At 27.3% G+C, this 22,736-nt stretch overlaps 10 protein-coding genes across 10 annotated transcripts, besides 10 other annotated features; all 10 read right to left on the bottom strand.

Moving 5' to 3' along the window:
• Positions 1–106: 106 nt before the first annotated feature.
• Positions 107–1,768, bottom strand: TA09425 (Theileria-specific sub-telomeric protein, SVSP family, putative; the record flags this gene model as incomplete). The annotated part of the gene is made up of 1 exon (XM_947604.1): positions 107–1,768. One exon carries the CDS (start codon positions 1,766–1,768, stop codon positions 107–109), a length of 1,662 nt encoding a protein of 553 aa, XP_952697.1.
• Positions 1,649–1,768: a sequence feature (Signal anchor predicted for TA09425 by SignalP 2.0 HMM (Signal peptide probability 0.002, signal anchor probability 0.754) with cleavage site probability 0.001 between residues 40 and 41).
• Positions 1,664–1,732: a sequence feature (1 probable transmembrane helix predicted for TA09425 by TMHMM2.0 at aa 13-35).
• A 201-nt stretch (positions 1,769–1,969) lies between the features above and the next one.
• TA09420 (Theileria-specific sub-telomeric protein, SVSP family, putative) lies at positions 1,970–3,331 on the bottom strand (the record flags this gene model as incomplete). The annotated part of the gene is made up of 1 exon (XM_947603.1): positions 1,970–3,331. The coding sequence occupies one exon, from the start codon at positions 3,329–3,331 to the stop codon at positions 1,970–1,972; it is 1,362 nt and encodes a 453-aa protein (XP_952696.1).
• A 230-nt stretch (positions 3,332–3,561) lies between these two features.
• On the bottom strand, positions 3,562–5,811 carry TA11385 (Theileria-specific sub-telomeric protein, SVSP family, putative; the record flags this gene model as incomplete). The annotated part of the gene is made up of 1 exon (XM_947602.1): positions 3,562–5,811. The coding sequence occupies one exon, from the start codon at positions 5,809–5,811 to the stop codon at positions 3,562–3,564; it is 2,250 nt and encodes a 749-aa protein (XP_952695.1).
• Positions 5,749–5,811: a sequence feature (Signal peptide predicted for TA11385 by SignalP 2.0 HMM (Signal peptide probability 0.701, signal anchor probability 0.000) with cleavage site probability 0.690 between residues 21 and 22).
• Positions 5,812–6,264: 453 nt separating this feature from the next.
• TA11390 (Theileria-specific sub-telomeric protein, SVSP family, putative) lies at positions 6,265–7,857 on the bottom strand (the record flags this gene model as incomplete). Its single annotated transcript, XM_947601.1, has 1 exon — positions 6,265–7,857. The coding sequence occupies one exon, from the start codon at positions 7,855–7,857 to the stop codon at positions 6,265–6,267; it is 1,593 nt and encodes a 530-aa protein (XP_952694.1).
• Positions 6,310–6,378: a sequence feature (1 probable transmembrane helix predicted for TA11390 by TMHMM2.0 at aa 494-516).
• Positions 7,795–7,857: a sequence feature (Signal peptide predicted for TA11390 by SignalP 2.0 HMM (Signal peptide probability 0.930, signal anchor probability 0.000) with cleavage site probability 0.918 between residues 21 and 22).
• Positions 7,858–8,162: 305 nt separating this feature from the next.
• TA11395 (Theileria-specific sub-telomeric protein, SVSP family, putative) lies at positions 8,163–9,659 on the bottom strand (the record flags this gene model as incomplete). Its single annotated transcript, XM_947600.1, has 1 exon — positions 8,163–9,659. One exon carries the CDS (start codon positions 9,657–9,659, stop codon positions 8,163–8,165), a length of 1,497 nt encoding a protein of 498 aa, XP_952693.1.
• A 425-nt stretch (positions 9,660–10,084) lies between these two features.
• Positions 10,085–12,484, bottom strand: TA11400 (SfiI-subtelomeric fragment related protein family member, putative; the record flags this gene model as incomplete). Its single annotated transcript, XM_947599.1, has 1 exon — positions 10,085–12,484. One exon carries the CDS (start codon positions 12,482–12,484, stop codon positions 10,085–10,087), a length of 2,400 nt encoding a protein of 799 aa, XP_952692.1.
• Positions 12,425–12,484: a sequence feature (Signal peptide predicted for TA11400 by SignalP 2.0 HMM (Signal peptide probability 0.717, signal anchor probability 0.000) with cleavage site probability 0.704 between residues 20 and 21).
• A 734-nt stretch (positions 12,485–13,218) lies between these two features.
• TA11405 (subtelomeric sfi-fragment-related protein family member, putative) lies at positions 13,219–14,544 on the bottom strand (the record flags this gene model as incomplete). The annotated part of the gene is made up of 1 exon (XM_947598.1): positions 13,219–14,544. The coding sequence occupies one exon, from the start codon at positions 14,542–14,544 to the stop codon at positions 13,219–13,221; it is 1,326 nt and encodes a 441-aa protein (XP_952691.1).
• A 261-nt stretch (positions 14,545–14,805) lies between these two features.
• On the bottom strand, positions 14,806–15,681 carry TA11410 (Theileria-specific sub-telomeric protein, SVSP family, putative; the record flags this gene model as incomplete). The annotated part of the gene is made up of 1 exon (XM_947597.1): positions 14,806–15,681. The coding sequence occupies one exon, from the start codon at positions 15,679–15,681 to the stop codon at positions 14,806–14,808; it is 876 nt and encodes a 291-aa protein (XP_952690.1).
• Positions 14,854–14,913: a sequence feature (1 probable transmembrane helix predicted for TA11410 by TMHMM2.0 at aa 257-276).
• Positions 15,619–15,681: a sequence feature (Signal peptide predicted for TA11410 by SignalP 2.0 HMM (Signal peptide probability 0.835, signal anchor probability 0.000) with cleavage site probability 0.828 between residues 21 and 22).
• Positions 15,682–15,973: 292 nt separating this feature from the next.
• Positions 15,974–17,962, bottom strand: TA11415 (SfiI-subtelomeric fragment related protein family member, putative; the record flags this gene model as incomplete). Its single annotated transcript, XM_947596.1, has 1 exon — positions 15,974–17,962. The coding sequence occupies one exon, from the start codon at positions 17,960–17,962 to the stop codon at positions 15,974–15,976; it is 1,989 nt and encodes a 662-aa protein (XP_952689.1).
• A 1,254-nt stretch (positions 17,963–19,216) lies between these two features.
• Positions 19,217–22,174, bottom strand: TA11420 (uncharacterized protein; the record flags this gene model as incomplete). The annotated part of the gene is made up of 4 exons (XM_947595.1): positions 19,217–19,922; positions 19,956–20,369; positions 20,415–20,852; positions 20,892–22,174. 4 exons carry the CDS (start codon positions 22,172–22,174, stop codon positions 19,217–19,219), a joined length of 2,841 nt encoding a protein of 946 aa, XP_952688.1.
• Positions 22,088–22,156: a sequence feature (1 probable transmembrane helix predicted for TA11420 by TMHMM2.0 at aa 7-29).
• Positions 22,109–22,174: a sequence feature (Signal peptide predicted for TA11420 by SignalP 2.0 HMM (Signal peptide probability 0.901, signal anchor probability 0.078) with cleavage site probability 0.606 between residues 22 and 23).
• Positions 22,175–22,736: the final 562 nt, after the last annotated feature.

Raw genomic sequence — 22,736 nt, 5'->3', positions numbered from 1 at the left:
AATAAAATATATGTTCATAAAACATTTTAAATATATAATAAAATAACTAATATATATAATGATATATATATTAAATTTACAGTATTATTATTAATAAATTCATAATTTATTTAATATTCATTAAAACCTTCTTTATTGGTTTAATATATAATCCCTTAAATTGTCCTCTAACAATAGAATATACCGAAACATAATTATCATAATGTATAACTACATTCGTTTTGGATGTAACAGATACTGCATTTGGAAATGGTTCATCATCAGTTTTTTCCCAAACTAACTTTTGATTAAATATGATTTTAGTACAGTATACTCCTTTTTTAAATGTATATTTAAATGAACCTTTGCTTGCTATATCAATATAATAGTGTTCACTACTCAACAACAGGTCATTTCCTTGTGAATCATGAGTATACAGTTTAATATAATCCTCAACTTTCATTGCAAATGTTCTCCACTGACCTTTACGTTTATTAATATAAAGAAATGAACCATCTTCAAGATTAATGGCAAAAAATTTACTTTTTTTGTTGTAAGTTAATGATGTACAATATGGTTTTCCAGGTTTATGAATATAAACTGTATCATCGTTAAAAATTAGTTGTTCAACGTTTGCTTTAAATAAATATTTAGTCACAAACATATTGGTAAATAATATTTTGAAATCATTTTCAGCCATTGGAACCAAGTCGCCTTTTTTAGTTTTTTTATAGAATTTTATAAAGTCCAATTCTTTTTGTTTTTTTAATACTTTATCTTTTGCAGCAGAAGTTAATTTATCTGCTAATTGATCATATTCTTTAAGTATTTCTGAAGGTTCTCTTATTGGTGTAGGTTCAAGTCCTGAATGAGTAGTAGGTCCATATGGTTGTGTAGTAGGTTGAGTTGGATAATAGGGTTGATATGGATGATATGGATCGTAATCAGTAGGTTGTTCTGGAGGTTGTATACGAGAAGGTTGAATTGGATGTTGATATGGTTGATATGGGTAGTATCCTGGATACTGTGGTGGCTCTGGTTGTGCTTGTGGAGGCTGATAAGGTAGAACTAGTGGTGGTTGAGGAGGTGGTCCATAATATGGTTGTGGCTGTTGTGGATGTTGAGTAGGTTCAGTGAGTTGTTGTTGTTGTTGTGTAGGTTGATATCCTGGATGTGTTGGTTGAGTTTCTTGTACAGGTTGTTGCAGTGTTGGTTGATATGGAGGATATCCTTGTTGATAAGGACCATATTGTGGAGGCTGATATGGTGGATGTGTAGGTGGTAATGGTACATATCCTGGATAATATGGTTGTGGATGAGGTGGAGGTTGAGGTAATATTATAGGTTGTTGTGGATGTGGTCCTTGTACAGTTTGATATGGAGGTTGATAAGGTCCTAGTATAGGTTGAAATGGATGTGTAGGTGGTCCGGGATAATATGGTTGTTGTGTATAATATGGTTGAGGAAGTATATACTGTTGTAGAGGTTGTTGTGGATGAGGATAATGTGGTTGTGGTTGTACAGGTGGATAAGTATGTCCTCCATAATATACAGGTATATGTTGTTGATCGGGTTGTGGTTGAATTGGTTGTCCGGATTGTGTTACATCAAAGTTATCATCATCATCAGTATCATCATCTGGAGTTGAATATCTAGGATATCGATCATAACATAAAGAAGATTTAACAACAAATAATATAAATGTGTATATGAATATTACATAAATATTCATTCTATAATTTATAATTAATCCATGGGGGATCTGGAAATTAATATGATAAGATTTCATCAAATAATATTAAACTCAATAAGATTAATGTTAATAAAAATTAAATATATTTAATTAACAACACTTTAATAAATTGTTCATTTTTATATTTATAATTAGGATATGTTAATTTATTAAAATAATCTTATGGATATTTTTATGAAAAATAAATTCAAATTTAATTTTATATTATATTATATAATTAAGGAATTTTGTTTGTATTCAAGGCGATTTATAATATTTTTTATTTGGCCTAGTACTAAACAGCACAAATTTTCTACCATATCTTTTATATATTTTAACTGTATTATCGTAATAAATCATGAAATCTTCCTTGATCGTATATGATATCAACGAAGGGAATTTTTCAATAGAACTCTTCTCCCATACCTTTGTATCTTTATACAAAATTTTATAACATTGTACACCAACTTTAAATTCACATCTTATTGCTCCCGTTGAACTAAGTTCAAGCTCATAGTTTTCTGAATTTATTTCAACATCATTACCTTCAGAATCTTTTGAAAAGTATTTAACGTAGTTCGGAATTCTATGTTTTGAAGGTAACCATTTCCCGTGTCTATGCTTAAAAAATAAGAACCCATCTACTAGTTTAAGTATAAATTTATTTTCTGATATGTTATAGTTTATCAGTGTGGAATATGGATCTCCAGGCCTATGCTCATAAACACTATCATCATCACAAAGTACTTGTTCAACATCACATGTGGGCTCATATTTTGTTATATTATTATCTTCAAAGAGTATTTTGTAATCTTTTTCAGTCATTTGAACTAAATTACCATCCTCATTCTTCTTCATAAGAGTTATTGCTTTACAAAATTTAGGTTCTTTAGATACAACTTGTGTTATTTCATCACCTCCTAATCCAAATTGTCCTTGTTGATCTTTAGGTCTAAATTTAGGTCGTCGCCGAGTTATTTGTTCTGATTGTTCTTTAGGTGGAGTAGGTCCTTGAATTGGTGGTGGACGTCCATAAGGTTGATAGGGTACTTGATATCCTGGATATGGCTGATAAGTTGGTTGTTGTGGTAGATAAGGCGGATAAGGTTGATAGGGTACTTGATATCCTGGGTGTGGATAGTATTGTGGCTGTGGTTGTGGCTGTTGATGAGGTTGATATGCTTGTTGATAAGGTTGATACTGTTCATAAGGTCCTGGATAATATGGTTGAGGAGGACCATATCCTGTATAATATTGTGGTGGAATAGGATGATAAGGTTGTTGATATACTGGCTGATAATATGCCTGGGGACCTATAGGTTGTTGTTCTGGATGTGGTCCTACTAAATAATATACTATTGGATGAGGAGTTTGTTGTGGATCTGTTTGTGTTTCTACATCTTTAACAGGTTCAGTCTGAGTTCCAGTCACTCCTTCAGTTATTTCAGTAGTTTCTGTTACCTCAAAGTTATCTTCTTCATTATCACTACCATCTCCAGTAGTTATATGTGTGTTAATTGGTTTATCAGAAGAGTATACACATTTGATAAGTATCAATATAATTACACATTTATAATTTAAACATCTATCCATAATATTATTGGTTAATAATATATTCATGGGGGATCTCCAAATATTATAGTTTAAACAATATATTAATTAAATTAATTAAATAATATTTATATACAATATTATCATTACTAGATTATACATTTACTAGAAAAAATAAATTTATCAAATTATATATATTCTTTAAAAAATTAATAAAACAATATAAATTGTGTTGTAATAATATTAAGATCTATTAATATACTCTGTTAAATTATATCTTTTAAACCGAAATATTTAAATCAAGATAATCCATCCCGACTTGAATATGTTTTTCTATATATCTTATCAGATCTTTCATATATATTAAAATATCCTTTGAAAATGAGAATAATTCTCAATCTTTCAGAAACAGAAAATCCAGTTGGATATCCTTCATCAATATCAGTTTTTTCCCATACTAGTTGCTTTTTAAATACTAATTTAACACACTTTACATCTTTTGTAAATGTATACTTAAAGGTTCCTGTTGATCTAACATTAACAATATAAAACTCTTCAGCAATTTGAACGAATTTACCATTATCATTACTAGCAAAAAATTTTATATATTTTGGATATTTCCTCTTCCTTGCTATTTTCCATATTTTATTAACTAACTTTATTAATATAAAATGTTTATCATGCCTAAATATAAAATTTTCTGAACATTTATTATAAATTACAGATCTACAATAAGGATGATTAGTTAATTTCTCATAAACAATTTCACCATCACACATTACTTTATTTACTGTTTTTTCAAATATGTATTTTACCACATTTTCATTATAATATCTAACTTTATAATCTTTTTCCAAAATCATTTCAGCTAATTTACCTTCCTCATTCAGTTTCATAAATGTTATTGTTTTACATGTCCTTATTATTTCAGGTGGTTTTTTATCTTCTCCTTCTTCTTCTTCAGGTTCTTCTCCATCTCCTTCTTCTCCACTTCCCTCTTCAGGTTTATCTGGTGGCTGATCTCCATCTCCAGGTCCACTTGGAGGTTTTGGAGGTTCTTCATCTTCATCTGATTCAATTTCTACTGGAATAGTTTCTGGCTCTAATTCTTCAGTAGTATGTATTGGTTCAGTTTGAGTATTAGCTTGAGTAGATGTTTCAGCAGATGGTTCTTTAGTAGGTTCTTCAGCTTGAGTAGGTTCATCAATAGGTTCATGAGTAGTAGGTAGACTAGAGTCTTGAGTTTCAGTAGGTTCCATTGTTTGAGTAGGTTCAGTAGATTCTTTAGAGTCTTCCTGACTAGGTTCTTCAGTTGGAATTGTTTGTTGAGTTGGACCATAATTGATGGATTCAGTAGTTGGCATATAAGTTGGTCTCTGAATTATAGGTCCTGGTATTCCTCTAGGTCTAAATCTAGGAGGTCCGTAAGTAGTTAATCTTATTGGTACTTGTGGTCTAAATCTAGGAGGTCCATAAGTAGTTAATCTTATTGATGGAATTGGTTGTCGTGGAATTGGAATAGGGTGTTGATGTCCTTGTTCTGGTGGAGGTTGAATAGGTTGATAAGGTATTGGATATCCTTGATGAGGTGATTGCGGTGGTGTATGAATTGGTATTTGTTGATGTTGTGGTATTTGTGGTATAGGCTGTTGTAGTGGTGGATGTTGATAAGGTATTTGTTGTCGAGGTATTTGTGGTCCATAAGGTTGTTGTAGTGGTGGATGTTGTGGTCGAGGTATAGGTTGTAGTATAGGTATAGGTATTGGCTGTGGTATAGGTCCATAAGGCTGATGAATTGGTGGATGTTGTTGATGTTGAGGTCCATAAGGTTGTTGAATTTGTGGCTGTGGTTGAATATGTTGTTCTGGTATATGAATTTGTGGATATGGAATTGGAATTGGTATTTGAGGTTCTTGATAAGGCTGATAAGGTTGTTGAATTGGTATTGGTTGTTGTGTTCCATAATAACCTGTACCTTGAGGTGGTTGAGTTTGATAAGGTCCATAAGGTCCAGACTGATATATTGGATGTGGTTCATATGGATGGGGTATTGGTATAGTCACAGGTATTGGTGGTGGAGGTATTGGTTGTTGAATTGGTATTGGTCCATATCCTGTTCCATAGTGTTCTAGTTGTGGTCGTGGTATAGGTTGTTGTATAGGTATAGGTTGATATCCTGGATACTGATGTGCAGTATAAGGTTGAGGATGTTGAGGTTGTTGAGGTTGTGGTTCATATCCTGAATGAGTAGGTTGTTGAATTGTTGGATGTGGTTCTACTAAATAATATACTATTGGTTGAGTTGGTTGTTGTGGATCTGTTTGTGTTGCTATATCACTAACAGTTTCATTCTGAGTAGTTTCAGTTATAGTTTCATTCAGAGTAGTTTTATTTAGTCTTTCAGTAGTTTCAGATACCTCAAAATTTCCATCATCACTATCACAACTGGGTATAGGGCCTGTGTGTAGATCATCTGATTTATCAGAAGAGTATACACATTTGATAAGTATCAATATAAGTACACATTTATAATTTAAATATCTATCCATAATATTATTGGTTAATAATATAATAATGGGGGATCTCCAAATATTATAGTTTAAACAATATATTAATTAAATTAATTAAATATATTTATATACAATAAATATGATAATCATATCAAAAAATCTCCCTATTTTATTTATAATAATATTATTAAAATTTGTAAAATTTGTCATTTCATTCCATTATTATTTTTTTATAAATAAATTAAAGTAGGGCGTTAATGAAAATGTAAAATTAACAACTAATATAAATGTATATATCAATATAAATATTTATTCTATAATTTATACTTAATCCATTGTGGATCTGGTATTAATAATTATACGAACTTGACATATAAATTTAATAATTATTTATTAATTTATAATACTTGCAGATTTTGGATTAATATATATAATTTTATTAATAATATTAATAATATATTTTTATTATGAATATTTAAATCAATAAATTATTTATTTGTTAATTGTTTTCATTAATACATATTTACCATGTCTTTTTCCAAATGAAAGAATAACATTATTAAAAAATATCAAAACATTTGTGCTTAAAATATACATTACTGATGTGGGATAATTATTATCATATTTATTTTCCCAAACCACCATATTTCTAACTATAATCTTAGTACATTTACAATCATTTAATTTATATCTAATGTTTTTTTTAATATTTACTTCAACTGTATAATCATTACGTGTAAGTTCAACATCATTTCCTTCTGAATCTATAGTGTAAAATTTAATATATTCTGGTAATTTTCTCGCTTTTTTTGACCATTTAACTTTTATCCATTTTATTAAGACAAATTCACTTTCATATCCAAAAATAAAACAAGAATCAGTTTTATGATATGCCAATGATACTGGACGTGGTTCACTTGGACCACGTTTCCATACGAAACTATCATCACATCTTACAGCTTCCAGATGATTGAAATTCTTCCATTTTATAATATAACGATCTTCAATTTTTTCAAATTCTCCAGGCCATACCATTGACACAAAATGTCCACAACTATCTCTTTTAAAAAGATTAATTTTCTTACATTCTTTGACTGGATCAGCAATTCCATATACAGTTTTATCTTTAGGGTCACCAGTATATTTTTCAACTGAAGATTCTTCTTTAGATAGTTCAGGTACAGTAGATTCTTCATCATTCTCTTTTACTTCGAAATTTTCATCTTCACTGTCATTTCCATCAGTATTAGTATTACCATATTCAACAGATTCTACTGTTGGATCATCTGCTTGATCATCTGTTTCATCATCATCAATTAATTTTTCTAATTCCTTAACTATTGTATCGAAATTATTTTCTTCATCATCAGTAGGTTCAGATTCACTAGGTCCAGATTCACTAGGTCCAGATTCAGTTATAGGCTCCTGAGGTTGTGATTCAGTAGGTTCGAAATGTTGATAACCACTAGGTTGTAAAATGTGTTGTGGATTATAAATATCTGGTACTGTTTCTGGTAATGGAATCTGTTGTGGTTGATTTGGAAATTCAGAAGTTGGAACATAATAGAATATTGGCTCTTGTTCTGGAATATAATAAGGCATATATTCCAGATGAGTAATTGGAAACTGGTTATATTCTCCATCTTTATAAGGTTGATATGGAAGATATCCTTGATACTGTTGATATGGTTCAGGATAATATTGTTGAGTAGGTTGATAACTTGGTTCTGGTTCTGTAGGTTGTTCAGGTGGTGGTATATTAACTGGTTGACTAGGTTCCTGTTCATAACCAGTATAATAACCACTAGCTCCATAATCATAAAAATATTGTTCATATACATGTTGTTCATAATCAATTGGGTATTCTGATTGATGTGTAGTAGGTTGTGGAACATAATTATCATAACCTAAAACAATTGATGGATGAGTACTTTCATCAGTATGTTCTGTTATATCTGTTGGTTCGTTTGTTTCTTCATTTTCTTCATTAATAGGTTCGGTTTTATAGAAATTTTTATCCTGAGAGTGTACACATTCTATTAATATGAATATAAATATACAAAAATATATATCATATTTATTCATTATTTGAGTAATAGAGTTATGATCCATGGGGGATCTAATATGAATTCTTCCAGATTTCACCGGATTAATAATAATTTAATATTAATTATATGATTATATACATTTATATATAAAATTAGTTTTATTTTTATTATAATAGTAATTTATTTATATTATTGATTATTTAATTTAAATTAGATTAATATTTTAGTAAAATATTAAATTTACATAATGAAAATTGTAATTATTACATTCTTAAGATCATTATAATATTTTTAGATAAAATTAACAAATATTTCTTGGATTTAATGTTATTTATATTTCGTTTATATATACTTAGAATATACTAATTTATATTTACCACCTCTTTTCCCATATACAACAATATAATTTTTAAATTTTACCATCACATTCATTAATCTCGTTATAGAAATTGATAATGGAAATTCTTCTTCAGGATCCTTTTCCCATGCTAATAGATCTCTAACCATAACTTTACAACACCTTGCTCCTGTCTTTAATGAATATTTAAACGAACATTTCTCTGTTAGATCAAGATAAAAATGTTTTTTAGTTATTAAAACATCATTACCATAATAATCTTTAGTATAAAGTTTAACATAATTTAGAACATGTCTTGTACGTTTTATCCATTTCCCTTTGTAATTTTTAACTAACATAAATACATTATAAAGATCTAATACAAAAGTATTTGTTGTTCTATTATGAAGCATTGATAAAGGATAATTTTTTCCATAATAATGACTAAAGAGTACTTCATCATCACAAAGTATCAATTCAACTTCTACATATAATTTATATTTTGTTATATTATGATCTATCCATGTAATTTTGTAATCTTCTTTCATAATCATTTCAACTAATTCACCTTCCTCATTCATCTTCAAAAGTGTTATTGTATTACACCTTTTAACATCTTCATCTTCTTCTTCCTCATCATCACCTTCAGCTCCTTCTTCAGGTCCCTTTGGTGGTTGATCACCATCTCCAGGTCCACTAGGTTCCTCTTGAGGTTCTTCATCATCTGATCCAATTTCTACTGGAATAGTTTCTGGTTCTAATTCAGCTGGTTCTGTAGTTAGTTGAGTTGGTTCTTGTCGTTTTAGTATGTGTATAGGTTGTTCATATTGTGATGGTGGTTCATCTTGATGTTGATGACGTCTTGTTGGTCTATTATATTTATAACTATATTTAGGCTTTATTGTTTTAGTAGGTTCTTGTGTGGTTTCTTGTGTGGGTTCACTAGTCTCACTAGTTTGTGGTCCTGAATAACTTTGTTCATAATTTGAATATTCAGTATTATATTTATAATTCCATCTTGATAGTTGGTAATAATTCGTAGATGAATCAAGCCCATAATGATATTGATGATATCTATATCCTCCATAACTTTGGTCGTAATAGGTATAATATTGATATGGAGGTTGATTATATTGTAAACTAGGTTGATAAAAATATTCTATAGGTTTATATGAATCATAATAAACAGAATCATAAACATGAGATTGTTGTTCACCTTGTAAATATTCTGTTTGTTGATCATTAGGATTATATAATTGTTGTGTAATATCTTGAATTTCTTCTGAAGATGTAATATTATCATTAGGTTCATCATTTGTTTCATCTTCTTCAGTTACTAATGATTCCATTTCATTTGTAATTAGATCAAAATTATCATCATCTCCATCATCAGGTCCAGAAATTTCATCAGGATCTTGATCTCCACATTTAACACTTCCAATTAGTATAAATATTATTATATATCTATACCACACACATACATTCATTATTTCTATAGTCATAATATTATTCCATGGGGAAATATGTTAAAATGTATATAATTTAAAATATAAATTACAAATAAATTTGTAAATTTATAAATTATTTACAAATGAGATAATTAGTTTTAAAAATTACATTTATAATTGTTTAAATATTTATTTATGAAATTTTATTCAATATAAAATATAAAATTTATTATTTTTTCCTTATATTTTAGACAATAACATTCCATATTTTAAATTTTTGTTTATATATTATAATTATTATATATTATGTATATTAAAATTATTATTTATTTTTAATATTGTAAATAAAAACAAAATTAAAAAATCAAATTTTTTATAATTTTAAAATATCTAACTAATATAAATTTTAACAAAATTATTATATAATATTTTTATCTAATCTAGAAATTTTATAAATTATTTGAAAAATTTAATTTTTCTTATCCTTTCAAATTTTTTACATTTATTAAACGATATTTACATTCAGATCTTTTAAATATAATCATATAATCTCCAAAATTAACTAAAATCTTATTTAGACCAATAGTAGTTATTGATTTAGGAAAACCGTCTGCATTTGTTTTTTCCCAAATTGTTGTTCCAAACACTTTAATGTTTATACATTTTATTCCATGTTTAATTTCATGTTTATATGATTTATCAGGTGTTGATTCAAGAGAGAAATCATCCAAAGTTAGTTTAATTGTTGATTCTGATTGATCGAATATAACCAATTCAATTATTGGTATTTCTTGTTTATCTTGTACCCACTTATTTTCTTTAATTTGATAACTATTAAAATGTGTATCAAAGTGAATCATTATTTTTTTTTCACGTGAATAATCATACTCTATACAATTTGGATAATTTTCATTAGTTTCTCTTCTCCAAATTGTCATTTCTTTACACTTAACTTTAGAACATTTAGATCCTTTCAGGAGTTCAATTAAATATGATTCTTGTAAAGAATCGTTGATTTTATATAATTCATTTTTCATAGGTATTACAGTATTTTCACCATTATCAGTGTATAATTTAAGTTCTTTAACATGAGAATACATTTTTGATATCCATTCATCCCATTCTAGAACAATATCTATAAAATGATCTTCAAAGTTTACATTAAGGATATTATTATTTTTATTGTATGTTATTGATTTTGGATGTTCTTGACCATCGATATGATTCCAAACTGGTCTATCTTCAACTTGGATCATAGTACATTCTACTGTTTTTTTAAGTGAATATAGAAACTTATTTTCCTTAATTAATTCGACACTAGAGTTATTAGGAGTTATTTCAACAGGTTCATCATATTCATCAAGTTTATATAGTTTAAGTTCTGAAATATCATAATCATCCTTTTCTACATAATCTTCCTTTTCAACATCATCATGTTTTATACTTGCTACGAACAAGCTTTTTTCAAATCTTAGTGTTATTTTTGATTCTTGTTTGTTAAATATCATAAATAATGGATATGGGATTTGACGTGTATGACGCCAAACAGTTTTATTTTTTAATGAAATTTTTTTACAATCGGCTACATGAAATTCATATACATATCTGATTCCATCAAATGTAGTGACAGTATATTCTGTAGAATCCATTGGCTTTAATACACCACGCTCTTCATCAGACTCTGCAAATATCCGAATAACATCTGCAAAACCTGCTGTAGTATTTTCCCAAATTTCATATTTCGTTGATTTGTAAAAGGTAAGTTTACTTCCATCATTCATAATAATAGTTAGCCATTGATCTAACAAATCATTTCCTATATATATAGCTTCTATACCATAAACATCCTGATCTCTTGTGTACCATATGATATCTTCTGAACATTTAATCGACTTAAATTTATAATTTCCTTTACAGATATATTTTAAATCATTTTTTTCAGGAACAAATTCATAGTCATCAGTTGATTTCATAGTTGTGACATCCAAATCACAATCACCAGAAACATATGGTGTTATGTATTCCCAAGAATGAAAATAAGTAAATCTTTGATACATCATTTTTATACCAGTATTTAGATAGATAGTAACTGTTACTGTTCCAAAACCACTTCCTTCTACAATTACCTCAGTTGCAAAGGTATTTGGATTGTGAGTTGCCCAAATTATTTTATTGGATGATTTAATAGCAATGAACTTGTAATGTTCTCTTACCGTGTATTTACAAAATTCTTTATTTTTAACAAAATCATAGTCTTCATTTCCTCTTTTATTTTCAATATCTAGTATAAATTGCTCATTACTATGTGCGGTTATTTCTTCCCAAGGATATATGACTTCAATTTTATAAAAGTCTTTTATTGTATCATCACACATCTGTATTTTCATTGTCTTTATATCTTCATTAATTTTTTTTACATTTACTTTTTTACCATATACTTCAGGATTCCGTGATTTCCATATCATATGATCTCCAGATTTTACTATGTAAAACTTGGAGCCATTTTTAATAATATATTTATCTACTTTTTTTTTCTTGATACAATCATAATTTTTTGACTCAAATTTAGTAATGTCTAATATATATTTTTCATTTTCGAGATTTATACCAGCTTCTACAAATTTATGTTCTATTAATTCTTCATCTACTGTTTCTTCATCTGATCCAACTTCTACTGGAATAGTTTCTGGTTGTACAGTAGTTTCTGTTACATCAAAGTTTTCATCGTCACTATCATTACTTAAATTGGGATCTGTATCTGTAATGGGTTCCAGATCACCTACACCTTTGAAATTTTTCGTATCTTTCGGTTTATCACCGCAATATACTGATTTGATTATTATCAATATTAATACAGATTTAAATATAACGTTCTTCATCGTTGTTTAATTATAGAACAATTTTAATCATGGGGAATCTAAAAATTAAGAATAGTCTAGAATTCAACAAACAACTTGATTATTAGATTAGTAATAAAATAATTGAAATTATAACAATATATCCAGGTTTCTTATTAAAAACAACCTTTGATAAACGATTTAATCTTTTAATTATTGATTAATTACAAATAAATCACAAAAATTAGATATATTTGAGTTACTTGATATTATTAATTACTTAATATAATTTTTATTCAAATTATGTTATTTTATGATTATATATCATACAATGATTTATAATAATAGTTTATTTTTGAAAATTTACAAAGTCTAATTATTGTACTAAAAGATATCTTTATATCAACTTGATTATTATATACCCAACTTATTAACATTTATAGATTTATACCCTCTTACAAATATATATAATGATATAATAATACTATTTATCTCATTTTATTATAGATTACTACTAATTATATTATTTATAACTTGTTTTATTATTATTTATTTTATTATTTATATTTATATATTTACATTTTATTAATTTTTTGTTTTTATATTTCATATGGATTTATTCTGATAAAAATATTTAAATTTATTATTTATAATTATTATAAACCAATAATATAAAATATAAATTCTTAATAACATTAAATGAAATGTCTATTAATTTATTTTATCAAATATTACTAAAAATGTTTCTGAATCTAATATTTTAACCATGTCTGAAATTACATTAACTCTCTATATGATTTCATTATTGGTCCAGTTTTAACTTCTGGAACTATATGATAATCTGTAAACCATCTAACTTCTGGTGATCTTTTGAAAATATAACCCCTTTTTCCAAACATAATTTCTAAACGGTCTCCTGGCAAACATCTTACTTGTGTAGCATGTGGTAAACCAGGTTCCTGTTTCCATACTAGCTCATCATTAAATCTAACTTCAGTACATTTTACATTGCCGTTAAATATATATTGAACGTTACTATATCTACATAAGTCAATTCTGTACTGATCTTCATTGAGTTGAAATTTGTTACCATATTGATCCTTTCCAAAAAGTGTTATAGGAGGAATTTCATGCTTAATCTGAATGTAATTACCAGATTGAATTTGATAACATGATACTAAACAATTATTGAATAATAAAATCAACGTATTGGAATCACTTTGATATCTGAATTTTCTTAGCTTTTCATCTCCATTATACTTCCATGCACTTACTCCTCGTATTAGTATCTCCTTACAAGTTACGTCATCGTCAATTTCATGTAGATAATTTCCCAAAATATATTTCTTAACATTGACTTTTAAAGGGTCTACTTCTATTGAGTTTTTTGGATTAGAAGGATCATCAGCTAATATTTTTATATCCGCTCTATTATATGTTTCATCTCGTCCTACATTTAGACCATTTAAATCAAAAACTTCATCATTGGTAAGTCGAAATTCATCTTCTAATGTTAACTTCCCAAAAACATCCAGTTTAAATTTTTCCCATGGTTTATTTTTACCAGACTTTTTATACATATGAACTTGTTTAGTTAATGTAAATATGGTAATAACTTTTTTAGGGGAACCAACTCCATGAACTAAGACAGTACAGGCAAGATCTTCATTATATGGTGTATACCAAATTTCATTTTTATTTTGTTTGACTTTGTTAAATCCAGATCCATCTTTAGCTCTGTAAATACCAAGATTATTGTTGACATTATTATAGTCAAAGTGATGTTCACTAATTTTAGATTTAATATCCAATTCTGATGCGTGAATAAGTTTTGGATCATATTCTTGATCTATATCTTCTCCAATATCTATATGATTAATTGATTGATGTCTGGTACTTGGATATTCTTGATTAATTGATTTAATAGAATGGAATTGTGATGATCCGGCTAAATAATTTTCATTTACCTCAAAATTATCTTCACCATCACTTATATATTCTCTTTCATTCTCACCAAGTTTATCAGCACCTTTTACAAACAGATTATTCTTTAAATAGGCAATCATCATAAATAATATTCTGTAAACAATTGATATACTCATTTCTAACAAAAATATTGTATTTATATTGATCTATATATACCATGGGGAATAATTATTAGATTTTGCCTATTTATTGATTATGTCCAACTATCATGAACAAACAAACTATTCCCAAATTAACCTTTTAATCATCAATATTCATTTTTTTTACATTTTTTTTAGTTTTTTAACTATTAAATCAATTATAAAATCAATTTACTTTATTTATTATAATTAAAATCTGTTAATCTTTAGTTTACCATAAAATCTATAAATTCAATATTAAAAAATTTTGAATTGTCTTCTTCTTAGTTTACTATCTCTTTTTATTATTATTTCACCATTTATTAATAAACCTAGATACAATTTAGTACCAATTATAAATATGAATTTGAAGGGATTATAATACGCAAGTGCTTTAATCTTATCAGTTCCATCTTTGTGTACCCAAATTCTTATATCTCCGTAATAAATAGATTTACATTGTGCTTTTTCCATGAATGTAAATTTAATATTTCCATAAGTAGTATAATCTACTATATAATCATTTCTATTTATAATAACATTCTCGCCATCTTCATTTTGTGTATAAAATTTTAGTTCTTTTGGAATTGGGTATGTTTTTCTAGTCCAATTTCCTGAATCATATGATATTGACAATATTTCTTCATTAAATGATAGAGCAAATCTAACAAATTTAATCTTGTAACTAAATGACAAAGGATAATCCATTCCTGGTTCATGAATCCATATTGTCTGTCCATTAAATTCTATTTTCTCAATAAGTTTTGTAAGTACAAATTTAAATCCATATGAGTCATATGTCTTGATATAATAACAACTGACATCCATTGGAAAGATATTACCTTTTTCATCTAATCTGTACAACATCAGTGTATTTAAATCTGGAACTTCAGTTTCTAAGTTTTCGGTAGATTCAAAAGAAGAATCAGACTCTTCATTTACATCTATTGGATTTGTAAAATCTTGTTCTTCTTCATGACAAGATTGTTCAGTTTCTGTTACCTCAAAATTATCTTCATCACTATCACAGCTGACTATAGGGCCTGTGTGTAGATTATCTGGTTTATCAGAACAGTATACACATTTGATAAGTATCAATATAAGTACACATTTATAATTTAAATATCTATCCATAATATTATTGGTTAATAATATAATAATGGGGGATCTCCAAATATTATAGTATAAACAATAATATTAATTAAATTAATGTAATATATTTAATACGATTTGACACAATTATATTTAAATTGTTTATATAAATTTTAAACTATTGTTGAATAGATATAAATAAATTATAAAAAATACTGTCCATTATATTCTAATTATTAAATAGTATAAACATTAAAATATATTATCAAGTAGTATTTGATAATTAAATGTCATTAAAGACATTAATTGCTATTATCAGTTTGATATTATGGAATTAAGTTATATTCAATTTTTTTTCTATATTGTGATCAAATTTAAGTTTTAGTTCATTAGTAGTCAATTCAAGATTTATACTCGTTGGATATCTTTTTCTGGTTTCTGGATCATAATAATTCCATAATTCCCTATCATCATGTTTAATTGTGTGACATTTAACTTCTGGCTTAAATATGTATGAGAATGAAGTTTTTAATAAGTCTACATTATATTCACTCTTTTCAATTTCTGTACCATCTGATTTAAAAAGTTTCAAATTATTCATTCTATGTCTTGTATGTGTGATATTTTCCCAGGGCTGTTTTTTACCACTTTTGTAAAATAAAATAAAATTTTCATTATTAATTAGTAATATTATATACTTTTTCTTCTTACCCTTGCCCTTTAAAACTATTTTACTTGAGTTCTCATTTGGGTTTCCTTCCCAAATCATGTTTTCATTATATCTTGCCGATATAAATATGAAGTTTAATTTTCTAGTAAAGATTTTAATATCACCATCAATTTCACATCTATAAAGAAATGTTGATTCTTCAGCTTTAAGATCAAATACTATTCCATTTTGTGTTCTTGTCCATTTATTTCCTGTTTTTGTGAAATGATTATATGTTCCATCTACAAGTTTTACACTAACATATCTGCAACTAGAAACTAATAAATCATCTACAAATACTTCTTTACAATATTCTCCTTCACCAGCTTGCCAAATTAATTCATTACTACATACTATTGAATTTAATACATTTCCTTCTTTTGCCAGAAAAAAACCATTCGATGTTTCAATATCTTCACAACGTTGAATATAATCGTTACCTATAGATTTTTCAAGGTCTATATCAATTTTTTTACATTTAGAAAGAGCATTCAATTCTTCTGGACTCAAATATACAGTCGGAGCAGGTTCACCTCCTACGGCACCAATCGTTTCATCTTCAGGTTCTTTTTTTTCATAATGATATTTTTTTGATTGCCAGTCATTATCCTTTAGTATTAATTTAATAAAGTAATCCGCAAACCTAAGTAAGATAACATTTTTTAGTCTATGAAATTTCATTGATATTGGATAAATATTTGATTCAGGAGATTTTTCCCAAATGGTAGAATCATTATACTTAACCATAGAACATTTTATATTACTTATGTTATATTCGTATTCTAGTCCAGCCATGGTGACAGTATATCTTGTAGAAAAAACTTCAGAAAAATTTGCTGAATTAAATGGATCAAATGGATCTACAGGTTGATATCCAATTAGTTTAATTTCCTTTGGATAATGATTAGGATGTACTGGTACATGTTGTGGAATTGACACACCACCATCCATATCTAATTTCTTTGATGTATCATTTTCATTTACAATATTAAAATCATTCATAAAAAGATCTAGGTATACTCCCTTTAACAATCCAAATTCTGGATTTAATTCATATTCATAAACTACTCTATCCGAGTAAAGTATCTTATGACAATTCACTCCATCTTTAAATTCATAAACAAAATATAAACCTAACATGTCAACAATATACTGAGTTGAATCTATTTCTTCACCAGTTCTATTAAACATCTTCACTTTACTCATATCAACTCTTGTATTAGTAATATCTCCGTAAGGTTTTCCTTTTTCAAATTTTCTAAGCAATGCAAAGTTACCACTCTTTAGTAAAATACCAAGGTATTTAGGCTCTTTACCAGATCCCATCAACACTGCCTTAAGTGCGTTATCTTCTGGTTGGGCAGTCCAGATATTCACGTTTTTCTTCAAAATCTTGGAGATCATGTAACCAGGTCTAGCCTTGAATGTTCTAAAATTTTCACCTTCTTTATAATGATCAATTTCTATTGTTGCAGCATTACTGATGTTAAGAGTTATTGGTATTAATCCACTAGTTGCACCTTCACCAGCTCTATCAGAACAATACACTACTGTAATACACTGATAAACCAGAATAAATTGTAGAATAAATTTGTATATCTTAGTTATTTTCATTGGTCAATAATATTAATATCTAATTAATTCCTGGGGAAACCATATAGATAATTATCATGTTGTGATTAATTATTTTTCAAGTGTGTAAGTTGTTTCATATACTTTCATCAAATCTATATTGATCATGTTTATTTATCTAGTTTAATAGTTTTGTTCATACCATATAATTCGTTTACCATACCATAACTACTTACAGATCTTAATATAAATAAAGTTATGATATTCAAATAAATCTGATCAAATTATTACCTTAACTACGTAATATTACTATAAATAATGAAAATTAGATAACTAAAGGTATGATTCATAATTAACTGTCGTTAAGATGTATCAGTTACAGAGAATGAGATTATCTTATGTTTTGAGGTTAAAATATTTAAATATTAAAATTTAAATCCAAATGTCAATATATTTAATTCAGAAAATTAAAATCATTCCTATCGTTACCAGTTCCAGTAGTAATGATCCAACCAAAAATAGAACTATCTGTCTGACAAACAACATAATATTGTACTAGATTTCTTAAATCTAGATTTATGTCCCTTAAATTTAGAAGTTTCACCTTTTTTATCTTCATCTTCTTCAGGTTTAGACTGACATTAATCTGGAAAAGTTGGTTCATCAGTTTTAATGGGTTCTAATATTGTATTAGTAAGATAGATCTATTGGGTTTAATTAGATGATTTAAAGTGAGTTACAACATCGACTTTTATAATCAAAAAAGACAAACCCAGTAATTTATAGTTAGTTGGTGTAGATATTATTAGAAGTATTACTGTTATTAGTATTATTATTATCTTTAGTAATGGTATTGTTGACCCCAAAATATTAATATATATACCAATATATCTTATAAAGTATTTGGGCACATCAGATCATACTTGTTTTAATGAAGAGTATTAGAATATCTTCATTTGGTAATATGTGTAAGATCAGAAGCAGTACAAATACATAGGAATAAAAATATCAAATTGTAAAAACTAAATTCTAGATAATTAAAATTAACACATAATTATATAAGATAATTAGGTAAATCATTGGCCAAATCATGTTAGAATGAGTGGAATCTTGATGGGGAACTGTCATTCAATATACATTAATCCAACATTAACTTCAAGATTCATTTGATGTGTAACTAAAATCAATCATAACTATGATTCTACATAATTGTGCAATATAATATAAGTTGTTATCTAATAACATCTTATTTAAATCCAATATAATGTATATTTTTTTGATTATTTTAATCATTTATTAATCAAGATCGAATTTGCTGATATTCTTTGTCAATTTGAAATACTTTTTTAAGTCTCTACAAACTTTGGGATCATCATTAGTCGATTCATCAATTACAGCTCGTTCTTTTCTACGTTTCCAATTATGATATTTATAACCTTCATTATCATGTCTATAGGCATGAAATACATATAACGCATTGGTATATCCGTATATATGAGTATGGTTATCCTTATGAATATATTCCACAGAGAGGAATACACACCTATCTTTGACATCAACCTTAAAAACATCATTATAATTCCATTTAATATGATTGATTCCGTATAATGGCAGTGCATGTGCCTTAGCTTCATCTCTTCCATTTCTTCTCAAATCCATACATTTATGATATTCTACAACAGTTCTATTCGTGTAATCTTTATGAAGATAATAATGTACATCAAAATCTTTTTTAACAATTTGATTATTCTTCAAAAGCGCCAAGTTTTTGCTAATAGTAGTAATATTATACCTTTCGTTTAATTTGGTTGTTATATTGACATTTATATTAGGAAGCAGACGTATTATCCCTTCAAATATATCAACATTGTAATCAAAATTATTAATCTCATTCATTTTAGTAAAGTATTGTTTCAGAGGCTCACTGTCCCTTTTATAAAGACACATTACAGGTTGAAGTATTATAAACTTCCACTCATTATCAGCTGGTTTCTTTTGAAACCTAAATACATAGAGTGTGTTGGTATATAAATACAGATTCAATTCATCATCTTCCTTACTGTATTCTATGAGCTTTACAAAATGGTTCAATGTATCTGTTAATTCTAGAATTTTCTTTTCATTTTCTTTGATTATTTTGAAGTAACCAAATTTATTAGTACAGGAAGAAGGATTTAATTTGGATACATCAATCTCTCTTTCTGTGTCATTATTCTTAGATTGATCTCTCTTTATTGTGTCAATATTCTCCTTTGCGTAATTACGTGTCAGTATCGCTAATTGATGTATGGTCATCAATTCTATTTCTACATTAGTTACTTTAATTTCTTTGGGCTTTTGAGTTCCAGCTGTATCATGTTTTTTAACTTTATCAAAATAATTTTTCAAATCTTGGTTTGTTTGATGGGAATCTGCTAGTGTTACAGGTTCTTTGGACACTAGTTCCCATCTATAATCATACTTGTAGTAATTATTTCTGAAATGGTAAACATACAAACTGTTGGTATACAGGTAAACATCCATATCATCAGTTGGTTTGCGATAAAAATAAATTGCTTTGTGAATTAACACATCTTCCTTTTCGAATTCAATAATAGGTCTTCCATCATAATAGATGGCTATCAAGGCACAGTTTGGTTTTGTCTCCACAACTATCTTAGTTTCCAGATCACCATTAATAATTGATGATATTTGCTCAATGGGATCCATATAACTATATATATCAAATTGAAACCTTTTCAATATTTTTGATTCCAATTGATTATTGTCATACTTCAACGTTGGCATTTCATAGGTTTCATTACCTTGAACTTTTATCGTTACATTGTCTGGTAGAGATTTAACAGTTTCTTCATTAAGGTTTAGTTTGGGTTCCTTCTTCCATTTGTGATCTATTAGATTCTCCTCAAGAAGTTCTTCATCGGGATCAAGCCTAAATAATTATAATGGCCATAGGATATTTATAACTTACTCATCCAAAAGTCTGTTTATTTTCTCATTAAATTTGGTATTTATATCTGGAAGATTCTCATCAGTATTGAAGTATTTCCAACTATCACCCTCACGTTTATAATACAACAAAGAATTTTTGCTTACAATAGTAATTAAGCATGGTTTATTATCGCGATATCGATAGACTCTTATAGAATCTATCTTTTTTGGTAAATTCTGCAGTTCAAAAATTGAATTCTCATAATATAAATTATCCGTAAAGAATTTTCTATCATCCTCACCTGAGTGTTCAAAGCATTTGTATTTCATGTTATCACTACGTTTTTCAAGCTTTAAATCTAATTTATTTTGAACAGGTTCTACTCCATTAGGTCCAAGGCAATAATTATCAATATCATAGTAACCCTGGGCTTCTTCTGCTTTCCTATTAGCATCTATAGTAATCTTGAATCCATTCTTGCAGGCGTAATAATTAAGCTTGTTAAGTAGATTTTCATAATATGATGGATCATTTAGAGGTACCATAAGTAATTTATGCCACTTTCTTACAGTACAATTACCATAATACAGCCTTTTATTGTAAGTATACACCAACTCAATCATTAGAGGAAAGTCATTATAACTGTAGACATATACTCCATATACCTGTTCCTTGTTAGGAACCTCTAGAATGACCTCTTTGTTTTGAGTGGATGTTTCAGTTACAGTCTTCAGAACATCATCTCCATACTTAAGGCTATTTAATTTGTATGAACCAAGGTCATAATACCTTAATACAAAGTTTTCTAGACCATTTCCTGATAAATGAAGTTGATTAACAGAAACATTCAATGAATTACTACTGTAGTTTTGAGTTTGTTTTATATCTACATCAACATCATTATCAGAACCAGGATGAAATTTATGATTTATATTAGAAATGTTTTTACATGAAAATATAGCTTCTACACTTAGTGATGAATTGTTTTCATTCAAGAGCATAATTGTTGATTTTTCCAGATTTAAGTGGATTACTGTTGGATTATCCAATACCCAAAGAACAGAGGCAGAGATCAAAAGTTGATCAGAAGTTAGTAGAGGATCAAAATATATTACTTCATCATCATAGTACAATTCCTTTAACAAAAAAGGTTCATAAGGTTGATGTTTGTAAAAAGAATCAGTGTCATCTCTGTAAACATTGATCTCATTTCCTCCTTTACGATATTTACTTATTTGTCCAATATCTAATTCAAAACAATTAGAACTCAGCACAAATAAACCAATACCCAAATATAACAAAAATGTGTATGTATTTTTCATGGAAATTAAAAATTCATATACACCCTTGTATATCTAATCATTTGACCATAGTCACATTTAAAATATTAAACTCGCATTTTTTATTATTACATAAATTATTAAATACTTATGTGCATACATAATTGATTTTCTTTTAATATTTCATACACCGGTTATGAAATGAATTCCTATACCCTACAATGAATTTCGTCATTAATTAAATCTCTCCAAATATTGTATAAAAATTTACATTTATATGTTTTTTCACATTATTAATAATTTACCTTTAGATTGAGATTATATCTCTAAGGTTTATTTAATAATACTAATGAACTATTATCGGCATTAAATAAATATCATCGAATTTTGTCAATAGGAGTTGGTTTTTATCAACATTAATGATAAGTGTATGAATTAAATATATATTTAGTATATATATTTCCACCTGGATTAGGTAGATCCATCATTATGGTATTATATAATAATAATATATAAATATTTAACTAGACTAAGCGTTTTAAGATATTTTAAATTATGAGTGTTGATGGGACTATTATTAAGGTATTAATTATAATATAATTTA

This window comes from Theileria annulata, chromosome 2 (assembly GCF_000003225.4).
Source record: "Theileria annulata chromosome 2, complete sequence, *** SEQUENCING IN PROGRESS ***".
Classification (NCBI taxonomy): domain Eukaryota; phylum Apicomplexa; class Aconoidasida; order Piroplasmida; family Theileriidae; genus Theileria; species Theileria annulata.
This window is presented reverse-complemented; position numbering and strand designations above follow the sequence as displayed.